The sequence below is a fragment of the Chiloscyllium punctatum genome, chromosome 16 (assembly GCF_047496795.1).
Source record: "Chiloscyllium punctatum isolate Juve2018m chromosome 16, sChiPun1.3, whole genome shotgun sequence".
NCBI classification, from domain to species: Eukaryota; Metazoa; Chordata; class Chondrichthyes; order Orectolobiformes; family Hemiscylliidae; genus Chiloscyllium; species Chiloscyllium punctatum.
In genome coordinates this window covers 2,883,934-2,896,490 of record NC_092754.1, presented here as the reverse complement: position 1 = coordinate 2,896,490, position 12,557 = coordinate 2,883,934, and the positions used below count along the sequence as shown (strand labels likewise).

Sequence of the window (12,557 nt, the reverse complement as noted above, 5' to 3'; positions counted from 1 at the left end):
CTGCATATCTAATAGGCTGGCCACCGTATGGTTGTAAAGATGATATGTGATCAAGGCCCTTGATGGGAATTTCAGATCCTACTATAGTTTCAGTACAGATCCATATTCTGTAGTGAGCTACCTGATATAGGAGAATGTTCCAAACGCTGGTACTTCCAAATTAATCTGTTGGACTATAAACTGGTATTGTGTGATTTTTAACTTAATCTCACTGAAGACAAACTTCACTCCATTAATTCTAAAGCATACCCTTAAAAAAATTCTAAAGTATTCCATTATGAAAATGAAATCTGATTCTTTGATGATAGAGGTTCCCCAAATAAAGACATGTGGCAAGATTTTTAGCCCTGATGAGAGTGGGCATGGAAGAGGGCTGGTGTGAAAATTAGCTGACATGCTACAAACCCTAAGCATCATGCTAGTCCCCACCCTTTTCTTGACGTGGGATGGGGAATGGTAGGATCATCCACCTGTGCAAGTTTCTGGTAATCAATTTAGGACCTTAAAAAGTTTATTCAGGAGAATTATCCCAGTGATGCAAACACTCAAGGACACCTACCTGGAGGTAACCTCCCAACTCTGGTACTCCAGCATCTGCAGTCCTCACTTTCTCCTAGTAACCTCCCAGTGGCAGGCCAGGAAGCCACCTCTCCAGTTAAAGGTTTAGCCACTCCTGTCCCCTATCCTTCTCCTCTACCCCAATGTCTGAACAGCGTTTTGTCAATGTGGAGGTTACACTGGATTTGTAATTGTAGAGAAGCTTGCTAAAAGAAAGGATGCTTTTCTATTCAGCTCTCCTGTTTCTGGAAAACTCCTTGTTGTGAAATGAGCATGAAATGTGGCTATTTTAACAAAGAGTGTCCTGAAGAATGATCGATTCTGTAGCTTCCAAGTGAGCTGCATTTGCAAAGGTTCCAGAGATATATGCCTATGTTGATAAAACCCATATACCCCTAAACGCCAGACTGACAGTGGTCTGACCATTCCACACCTTGTCCTTTGTTGCTTTCAAAAACAAATTTAGGAACAGCCAATGACAATGCCCAAATATACCATTAGGAGACCTGCATACTTTAAAGGCTATGTATACATTGCATGTACAGATACTGACGGAAGTGGAATTGAGAAAGGATACATTCTGTTTCGTTAATGAAAATTAGAATATCTTTGTGACCATTTACTTGGTAATGTGCATAATTACAAATGTTGATGCATGTAATTTTATTGTTCTGAAAGTAGAATGTTTGGAGAAATTAGATTGTGGCTTTAGTATTTTGGCTGGCTTGCTGTTAGCAAGTTTTGAGAAGATCTGTAGCTCAGGTTGAGGTTCTGGATGTAAGTTTGCTCGCTGAACTGGAAGGTTTGTTTTCAGACGTTTCGTCACCATTCTAGGTAACATCATCAAATGTTGAGCCTCCAGTGAAGCACTGGTGGTATGGTCTGCTTTTTATTTATGTGTTTAGGTTGCCTTGAGTTGGTGATGTCATTTCCTGTGGTGATGTAATTTCCTGTTATTTTTCTCAGGGGGGGGTGATAAATGGGATCCAAGTCAATGTATTTATTGGTGGAGTTCCGGTGGGAGTGCCATGCTTCAAGGAATTCTCGCACGTGTCTCGGTTTGGCTTGTCCTAGATGGATGTGTTGTCCCAGCTGATGTGGCTTGCAGTGGTTATACAGTCACAGAGTTGAACAGCAGGGAAACAGACCCTTCAGTCCAACCATCACCTCTGCTATAAGTGTCTCGGGGGTCAAGTTGTGGCAACTATTAAACATACATTACTTGAAATAGTAACATTTTAGGACAGTGGTTTAGAATGGTGGTGTGTACCAATTTCTACTATATTTGATCACCCATAACATTTAGCATTGTGAAAAATAACTATTTCAATTTCCAACAATGAACATCAACATTGTATGTTGCTAGATCACGTATAGCAGTGGCCAGATATAGAGTAAAACTGCCTCAGTAATGCACTTAACTATAAACAGGTTAATGCTGCCAACTTCTGCCCACAAGACTAAGACTGCCTTACCTAATTTCAGTGAGGATTTTTTTCAATCAGTATCATTGTGCACTGAATTTTAATTGAGTCATTTTCCACGCATTAGTGACCTATCTGTTTTGGCAGAAGGCAGAGGATTTGAGCTGTTGATATAGAATCTGGTAGTGCCATGTAATGTTATAATATCTAACCTTCTCCTTGAGTTCTGACACCACAATTGTTTATCTCAAGTCTTAATGAAGTCATTTGGAGGAACCTGCCATAATACAGCAAATTTCCAGAAGGAAAAATACATCAAAGCTTCTCTTGAACAGCATAGGCAATCACCTCAGAGTTGGTAAAGAATAATAAAAATGATGCCTACTCTCTCGTAGTTATCAAATGATGACCTGAAAAAACACTTACAAAATTAAGATGGGAACAATGTTTTTTCTTTTTTCATAAATTCTCTAGTTCCAAACAAAAATGACTACATTCAGCACAAGCTTAAATCCAAGTGATATTAAGCAAAGGTTTTTTAAAGCAATTCTGATGCTGGCCACAATTTTAATGGTTGGATTTTGATTATGCTTTGAAGACCTGGATGGTATACTCCCAGCTCCTGAACAATGTGGACAATGGTGTGTCACGAGGGAACATATCAAAAAATCAGAGAAATGGGATTTGCAACATTGAGAAAAATTTGTCTAATTCTGCAACTAAATTTTGAATGGTGAGATGAGAATCTCACTACTGACAGGCAAGAGGGCTATTTCCATGTCTTTTAGTACTATTATTACCCCATCTCACCACATTGATGTAGTTTCCTTTTTTGCCACACACCAGCTAGAAACTAGATGGTGACAATTCCTGGTGTTATAGTCAGTGGTTACCTGGAATGTCCAGTTTGTCATATGCTCCTCTGGGCCCCAATCTTGGGCAATATATTTGGCAAAATTCAGCCATGGAATGAATTTGGCTCAAACCAATTTTCTTCAATCTTGACTGCAATACAGTGGCATCATCTGGTTCTTCATAGTAAGATACTGTGTCAAAGCTTTAATCTAATTCTTCATATTTTGGATTATTACTTTGGTTTTAAATAATGGTTTTGAAAAATTATTTCAAACGGAATCTATGGAATTTCATCATTTTTTAAGAACAAATAACTTCTGTGAAAATAATCTGATCAATCAAATTAAAAATAAGTGAATTCTTCAAAAATGTCAACATTTCAAAGTGTGGGGAAAGCCAAGAACAAAATAAGAAAAGTGAACAATTACGAAAATGATTTGACAAGGTGGATGGGAGAATCTGATAGACAATTCTTTTTAGACTGGGCGCTTGTTGGTGTTGATTATTTAAAAGTTCTCCACTGTTAGACCATAAGACCATAAGACATAGGAGAAGAAATTAGGCCATTCAGCCCATCGAGTTTACTTTGCTTTTCAATCATGGTTAATAAGTTTTTCAACTCCATTCTTCTGCTTTCTCCCATAACCCTTGATCCCCTTTACAATCAGGAACCTATCACTATTTTAAATATACTCAATGGCCTGGCCTTCACAGCCTTCTGTGGCAGTGAATTCCATAGATTCACTACTCTCTGGCTGAAGAATTTCTCCTTATCTCCATTCTAAGTGGTCTTCCCTTTACTCTAAGTCTCTGCCCTTGGGTCCTAGTCTCTCCTACCAATGGAAACATCTTCCCAACATCCACACTGTCCAGGCCATTCAGTATTCTTTATCAAAAAATCAGAGAAATGGGATTTGCAACATTGAGAAAAAATTGTCTAATTCTTCCTTTTAAACTCTATCAAGTATATACCTAGAGTCCTCAAAAGTTCCTCATATATTAAGCTGTTCATTCTTGGAACCATTCTCATGAATCTCCTCTGAACACGCTTCAGGGCCAGTACATCCTTCCTGAGATACGGGGTCCAAAACTGCCCTCAATTCTCCGAATGTAGTCTGACTGGAGCCTTATAGAGCCTCAGAAGTACACCCTTGCTTTTACATTCAAGTCCTCTCAAAATAAATGCCATCATTGCATTTGCCTTCCTAACTACTGACTCAACCTGCAAGTTTACCTTGAGAGAATCCTAGATTCAAATTCCCAAGTCTCTTTGCACTTCTGTCTTCTGAATTTTCTCCCCATTGAGAAAATAGTCCATGCCTCTATTCTTCTTACCAAGGTGCATGACCTCACATTTCCCCACGTTGTATTCCATCTGCCACTTCTTTGCCTACTCTCTTAACCTGTCCAAATCTTTCTGCAGCCTCCCTGCCTTCTCAATGCTACCCATCCCTCTACCTATCTTTGTATCATCTGCAATCTTAGCCAGAATGCCCTCAGTTCCTTCATTTAGATCATTAATGTATAAAGAGAAAGGTTGTGAGCCCAACACTAAGTCTTTCAGAACATCACTTGTAACCGGCAGCCATTCTGAGAAGGACCCTTTTATCCCCACTCTCTGCTTCCTGCCAAACAGCCAAGCTTCTATCCATCCTAGCACCTTGCGTCTAACACCATGGGTCCTTAGATTACTCAGTGGCACCTTGTCAAAGGCCTTCTTGAAGTCCAGGTAGATAACATCCATTGGTTCTCCTTGGTCTAATCTGCTCATTACTTCCTCAAAGAATTCTTGCAGATTTGTCAGGTATGATCTGCCTTGATGAAACCATGCTGATTCTGCTCTATTTTACCAGACACTTCCAAGTATTTAGAAACCTTAACCGTCACGATGGATTCCAGGATCTTACCCATGACCAAGGTTAGGCTAATTGGTCTGTAATTTTCTGTCTTCTGCCTTATTTCCTTTTTAAACAGGGGTGTTATGTTAGCAATTTTCCAGTCCTCTGGCACCCTATATGATTCTAGAGATTCCTGAATGATTACCACTAATGCCTTCACTATTTCTTTAGCTATCTCTCTTAGACCTCTGAGGTGTAGTCCATCTGGTCCAGGTGATTTATCCACTTTCAAGCCATTCTGTTTTTCTAGCACCTTCTCCTTGGTGATGACCATCATTCTCAGCTCTTACCCCTCACTCTCTTGAAATTTTGGGAAATTACTTGTGTCTCCCGCTTGCAGACTGACACAAATTAATTATTCAGTTCCTCAGCCATTTCTTTGTTTCCTACCACTGACTCTCCAGCGTCATTTTCCAGTGGTCCAATGTCTACTTTTGCCTCTCTTTTGCCCTTTATATATCTAAAGAAGCTCTTACAGTCTTCTTTTATATTACTGACTACCTTACCCTCATATTTAATCTTCTCCCTCCTTTGTTTTGCCCTCTGTTGGTCTTTGTAAGCTTCCCAATCCTCTGGTTTCCCACTGTTCTTCGCTACTTTATATGCTTTCGCTGACTTCCCTAGTCAGTCATGGTTGTCTCATCCTCCTTGTACCATGCTCCTTTTTAATCGGGATGAATCTCTGCTGTGTCTCCTGAATTACTTTCAGAAACTCCTGCCATTGCTGTTCTACTATCTTTCCTGCTAGGCTCCTCTCCTAGTCAATTCTACCCAGCTCCTCCCTCATGCCTCTGTAGTTGCCTTTATGCAGCTGTAATACCATTACCCCTGATTCTATCCTCTCCTTCTCAAATTGCAGAATAAATTGATCAGGTTGGATCACTGCTTCTAAAGGATTCCTTCACTTTAAGCTCTCTTATCAAGTCTGCCTCATTGCACAACACTAAATCCAGTATTGCCTGTCCCCTAGTGGGCTCCATCACAATCTGCTCCAAAAAACCATTTCGTAGACATTCTACAAATTCCTTTTCTTGTAGCCATTACCAACCTGATTTTCCCAGTCCACCTGCATATTGAAATCCCCCGTGATCACTGTAACCTTGCCTTTCCAAAACATCTTTTCAATCTTCTGGCGTATCTTGTGCCCCAGCTCCTGTCTACAGTTTGGAGGGCTATACATGACTCCAACTATGGGTTTTTTACCTTTGTGGTTCCTTAATTCTACCCACACAGATTCTACACCATCTGACCCTACTTTGTTTCTTAATATTTATTTTATTTAATTTCTTACTAATAGGGCAACCCCACCCCCTCTACCCACATGCCTATCTTTCTGATAGGATGTATATCCTTTAATATTCAGCTCCCAATCCTGATCCCCTTGCAGACACATCTCTGTGATGCCCACCACATCATACCTGCCAATTTCAATCTGTGTCACAAGCTCATTTACCTTGTTCCTTATAGTAAATGTATTCAGATATATTCAATTTTGTTTTATTTTTAATAAGTCTCAGCAACCAACTCATTTCTGAAAAGATTATTACATTTAGGGCAGCACGGTTAGCATTACTGCCTCACAGCACTAGGTACCCAGGTTTGATGCCACTCTCGGGCAACTTAATGATTTGCTGACAGCCTCTGCTCCTGAATTAATTGGCTCAAAATTCTATTCCGAGACTGGAGAAATGCACAATTATTAAAAATGACTCTTCACCACTGCTGACAACTTCCAGGTGTTGCTTTGCTCATGGGAAAGATGATCATAACTCATTTACGCCCATCATTCTCATGGGTTATCTATTTTCTTTACTAGTGAAATATCTGTCAAGATAATATTTCCATTTATAGAGTCATACAGCAGAGGAAACAGACCCTGTGGTCCAACTAGTCCATACCGACCATAATCCCAAACTAAACTCGTCCCACCTTCCCGTGCTTGGCTCATATCCTTCCAAACATTTCTTATTCATGCTCTTAACCAAGTGTCTTTTAAACATTGTAACATACCCACATCCACCACTTCCTCTGGAAGTTCATTCCACACATGAACCACTCTGTGTAAAAAAATTGCCCCCATGACTTTTTAAAATCTTTCTCCTTAAAAATATGCCTCCTAGTCTTTAAAACCCCCACCTTAGGGAAAAGATACTTGCCATTTCATTATCTATACTCTGTATGATTTTATTAACCTCTATAAAGTCACCTATCAATCTCCTAAGCTTCTGTGAAAAAATCCTAGCTTATAGCGCAAACCCTCCATTCCCGACAACATCTTGGCAAATCTCTTCAGAACCCTCTCTGACCTAATAATATCATTCCTATAACAGCATGACCAGAAGTGCTCACAGTACTCCAAAAGAGTTCTCATCATTGTCCTGTACAATCTCAACATGACATCCCAACTTCTATATTCAACGTATATTTCATATAATTTATATATGTATATATATATATCTATATATAATATGAAGGTCACAGTTTGATGAAAGAAAGACATGTCACAGTTGAATGTTTTAAATCCTTTGAGAAATGAAACAGCAACATGGCACCAAATCAAAGATAACATTTACATTTAGCTGTGTCCACTCTATATTCACACTTGGTTATTAATAAACTACAAAAGGAAGAAAAGCAAAAATTTATTTTTTCACACACAGAAGAAAGTCCAAAGCTGGAAACAGATAGATGTATTTTCGTAAGTCTAATAACTTGTGCACCACAGGAAACAATGAACATTTGATTTCTAAGCAATAACTATTCTTATACTGAATATTATTAAGGTGGAGAGGGTTCAGAAGAGATTTACCAGGATGTTATTGGGCATGGAAGGTTTGAATTATAAAGAGAGGCTGGATAGACTGGGACCTTTTTCACTGGAGGATAGGCGGTTGAGGGGCGTCCTTATAGAGACTTATAAAATAATGAGTTGTATGGATAGAGTTAACGGCAGTTGTCTTTTCTCTAAGATGTGGGATTTCAAGACTAAGGGGCACATTTTTCTGGTGAGTGGAAGGAGGGGCAAATTTTTTAACACAGAGTGATTCATGTATGGAATGAACTTTGAGGAAGTGATGGGTATGGCTACATTTACAACGTTTAAAAAACCTTGGATAACTAGATGAATAGAAAAGGTTTGACAGCATATAGCCCTGGAACAGGTAGGTGGGACTAGTTTAGTTTGAAGTTATGTTTGGCATGGACTGGTTGGACTGAAGGTTTGGTTTCCGCACTGTATTTACTCTATGACTCTGTTCTGAATATTTATACATCAAGAATAAATTCCTAGCTGTTCTGATGGCTCGGTTATAAAGTCTGTCTCCAAATCATATATAGACTAAGATGGTCCCAGTTTGTTCCCTGTTTGCTATCAAATTAATAAATTTTAGCAATGCTATAAGTGAAGGTGGTACATCTGGATAGGTACATTGATTTACCCTGATTTCTAGACCAGTAATGCCTTGTTTTAAAACTGTCATCTTTGTACATAGAACATTACAGTGCAGTACAGGCCCTTCAGCCCTCGATGTTGTGCCGACCTGTCATACCAATTTGAAGCCCATCTAACCTACACTATTCCATGTACATCCATATGCTTGTCCAATGACGACTTAAATGTACTTAAAGTTGGCAAATCTACTACTGTTGCAGGCAAAGCATTCCATACCCTTACAACTCTCTGAGTAAAGAAACTACCTCTGACATCTGTCCTATATCTATCACCACTCAATTTAAAGCTATGCCCCCTCGTGTTCACCGTCACCATTCTTGGAAAAAGGCTCTCCCTGTCCACCCTATCTAACCCTCTGATTATCTTATATGTCTCTATTAAGTCACCTCTCAACCTTCTTCTCTCTAACGAAAACAGCCTCAAGTCCCTCAGCCTTTCCTCGTAAGATCTTCCCTCCATACCAGGCAACATCCTAGTAAATCTCCTCTGCATCCTTTCCAAAGCTTCCACATCCATCTTATAATGCGGTGACCAGAACTGTACACAATACTGCAAGTGTAGCCGCACTAGAGTTTTGTACAGGTGTAGCATAACCTTATGGTTCCAGAACTTGATCCCTCTATTAATAAAAGCTAAAACACTGTATGCCTTCTTAACAACCCTGTCAACCTTGAGATCTCTCTGCTCATCTACACTACCAAGAATCTTACCATTAGCCCAGTACTTTGCATTTTGGTTACTCCGACCAAAATGAATCACCTCACACTTGTCCGCATTAAACTCCATTTGCCACCTCTCAGCCCAGCTCTGCAGCTCATCTATGTCTCTCTGTAAGCTACAACATCCTTCATCACTATCCACAACTCCACTGACCTTAGTGTCGTCTGCAAATTTACTAACCCGCCCTTCTACGCCCTCATCCAGGTCATTTATAAAAATGACGAACAGCAGTGGACACAACACTGACCCTTGCGGTACACCACTGATAACTGGACTCCAGGATGAACATTTCCCATCAACCACCACCCTTTGTCTTCTTTCAGCAAACCAATTATTGATCCAAACTGCTATATCTCCCACAATCCCATTCCCCCGTTTCAAATCTCACTATGATCACACTCCTTTTGTTTTTATATTACCTAAACTGCAAATCCTTGTTTTTAATCTCAAATTTCTAGCATTTAAAAACAAAAATCAGGTGGAGGGCAAAGTTAAAAATCGCACAACACCAGGTTATAGTCCATCAGGTTTAATTGGAACAATCACCTGGACAACCACCTGATGAAGGAGCATAGGAGCATAGTGATAAAGGAGCGGCACTCCGAAAGCTAGTGCTTCCAATTAAACCTCATGGACTATAACCTGGTGTTGTGCGATTTTTAATTTTGTACGCCCCAGTCCAACACCGGCATCTCCAAATCGGGGGTGGGGGGGGGTGAAATGTGAAAACTTTGGCAAAACCACATTTATTACTCCTGCCTTTCTGCTCTGCTTTCCTCTTGGATTGTAAGTGTCCTTGTGGTGATGGTACTCCCAGAGCGATGCTCGGTAAGGAATTGAGCTTTTTCATTTTAACACTGAATTACTACCTCATTGGGATAGTGCTGACATTATCCATATTGGAAAGATTGTTGGAGATACACATTTATATTTACAAATGCGTGAACATTAAGACATGGAATTATTTGGACATTTTTTGAAATAAATAGGATCATGTAATTTCTTGTAATTGTGTTCAGAAGTATGTGGGCTGTTATTTGATAATTACTGACATTAAAAGTTTAATGTATGCTGTAAGCCACTTGCTGTGTTTTGGGAAGTCAAATGATTTTGAAAAGGCAGCTAGGCAAAAGGCAAGCAGATAAGAAATGGGGTTTACTGGGAGGGAGTGGGATTAAAGTACTGGTAAAAAGCATGGCTTTGAGAGGACAAGGTGTCTATACAACTGTTTCTGGCCTCAGAATTCTGTTTTGCAACCCAGACATTAGTGTTAATAGAGGAATTACTCCGTAGCTGTAAGCTTTCTTGAATTCTTGCTTCTTAAAGGAGCCCCTGGGTACCTGGTAGAGTTTCCAAATGCCAGTCCTTCCATTTATCAGGTGAATCCTTAAGCGGTGGACTGTGACCAATTCTTGACAACACAAATTTAAGTTGATTGGAATCGGAACTGGACCTTTATCAGCAATCTTCAGCTGTCAGCAATTCAGCTTTGTTAACGGGAAATTTCAGCAGACTTCAGAAGTTATCAAAATTTGAATTTTGTTTTCAGACTTTATCTCATGGGCTTTGTTTTTCATCCTTTTGCTTTTTTTTAAAAAAAGCACAACTTATCATCTCCACAGAGACTTACCTTTTTGTGTTTGAGTGTGTCTGGGTTAAGGATTAATGGGATACCCACTTAAATTCTGGACCATAGCCTAGGTGTTAATCAACAGTTGGCAATTGCTTTAAGAATGAGTTTTGTCCATAATAAACACATTAGTTTTGAATTAATTAAATAAGCCCAGTCAACATTTCTTTTAGTCTGGTCGGAAATACAAATGAGTGGAATTATTACATTTTGGTGATTAAACCAACGCAGTAACACTCATGGTGAAACTGGTGAAGTCATGGGTCTTGAGTATAAACGTTCCTCCTGCTACAGTCTTACAGAAAACACCAACAGCCCAATCACCATTTGTTATTGGCCACTGTTCTTAGCAAGTAACACTGAAGATATAAAAATGAGTATTTTGTCCATCTCCCGATGTTCTCTTTCCTCTTTGTGGTACTTTATGATTAAAATAAGATGTTTTTCAAAATAATTAAGAACTGTGCATTCACTAAGATAGAATTGGGTTTTGAGTATAAGCTAACTCCAAGGCTGCTTGGTGAAAGGTGAGGCAGAATATGCTAATACTGTTTAAATAAAGTCATTAGTACTGTTGCTTCATCACAAAGCTGTCCGAATTGTTTTGTACATAATTATCACACCATTAAATCTGGCAGATTATTAGATTGTCATCTTCCTTGCCAGATTTAGGCTCTGGAAACTTCTGCTTTTGAACTTTACCTAAGTAAGAACTAAATTTATTATTAAAATAAACCTTTTGATTTCCTCTGTCTCAACCTTATCTTCAAAGTGAAAACGTTTCTGAGCGAAGAGGAACTGACTTTTGCTTCTGTAAAAGAAGCACGAGGTGATGACTGCTTTCTTGCTACAATTTATTAGTTACTTCTAATATATCTACGGTCTATCATGAGAGTTTATTTTACAGTATTTCAAGGTTTGTCAGTTTGTGAACAGGATGAAGTGTCTTACATTAATTACAGTAACAAGTATTTCAGTTTGATCCTTAGGAAATACCACATTAGCGGATATCATGTCTCCAGGATTAAATGGAAACACTAAAAGAAACTTTACTTTATAAACCTGAGCAAAATAAACATTAGCAATAATAAGCTTACCCCAAACACCAATCAGATCATAAGAGATAGGAGCAGGAGTAGACCAGTCAGTCCACTGAACATGCTCTGCCATTTAATAAGATTATGGCTAATCAGATTGAGGCTTTAATGCCACTTTTTTGCCTGTTCCCTAAACCCTTGACTCTCTTGTCATGACAATTCTGTGTCGGTCCCTACTGTATTCACATTGAAATCTTCAGTCATGACAGAGTTGACTAAAGACAACAAAATCATTTACACTTTGGACAAACACAAATAATTAGGAGTCTACCACCACTAGCATGATTGTAAAGGCCTACTATAGATCGTAGGGGCCCGAATGGATTATACAGCATAAAGTATCTCAGTAATTCCAAAAACAAAATCAGTCCTAGTTAGAAGCAGATACTCCACATAAACTTTGATTACCTGTTAATCTCAGACTTGCAAATTAACTCAAAGTTATATTCTTTGGCTTCTTTGGCTTTGACTATGATATCAATATTCAGAGTTTCCAGAGGTAAAAGTACACCAAACCCGTCATTAGGTTGCACTTCCACATACTGTAAAAAACAGAAGAAGTGACAAGAAAACAAAAACTAGAAACACAAACAGAAATTGCTGCAAAAGCTCATCAGCATCTGTGGAGAAAAATCAGAGTTAGCATTTGGGGTCAAGTAAACTAGCTTTGAGCTTTACTGTGTCAAATTTTACATTCAGGAGCTGAGGACTGCATAATAGGACATATGAGGACTGCATAATAGTTTAAGTACAATGATAAAAGTGTAGTGATTGGAATCAGCTGGATCTTGTTGACCATGAGATCATTGATTGAGGTTGTTAACCTGGGTCAATCAGGAAAGCCCTGGCTGACCAGTATAACTCAGAGATGATGGAGAACACGGTGTCAACCAATACTCTTGGCCTCTTTAGGCAGAACTGGCA

The 12,557-nt window shown here is 39.0% G+C and overlaps 1 protein-coding gene across 3 annotated transcripts in view; it reads right to left on the bottom strand.

Annotated features, from left to right (window-relative positions):
• cfap74 (cilia and flagella associated protein 74) overlaps positions 1 to 12,557 on the bottom strand; it is a 203,653-nt gene that overhangs the window by 46,520 nt on the left and 144,576 nt on the right. For all 3 annotated transcript variants that reach the window (XM_072585989.1, XM_072585990.1, XM_072585991.1), the window contains one exon: positions 12,042 to 12,175. In XM_072585989.1, coding sequence (XP_072442090.1) covers positions 12,042 to 12,175 — 134 coding nt within the window. The remainder of the gene's footprint in view (positions 1 to 12,041; positions 12,176 to 12,557) is intronic.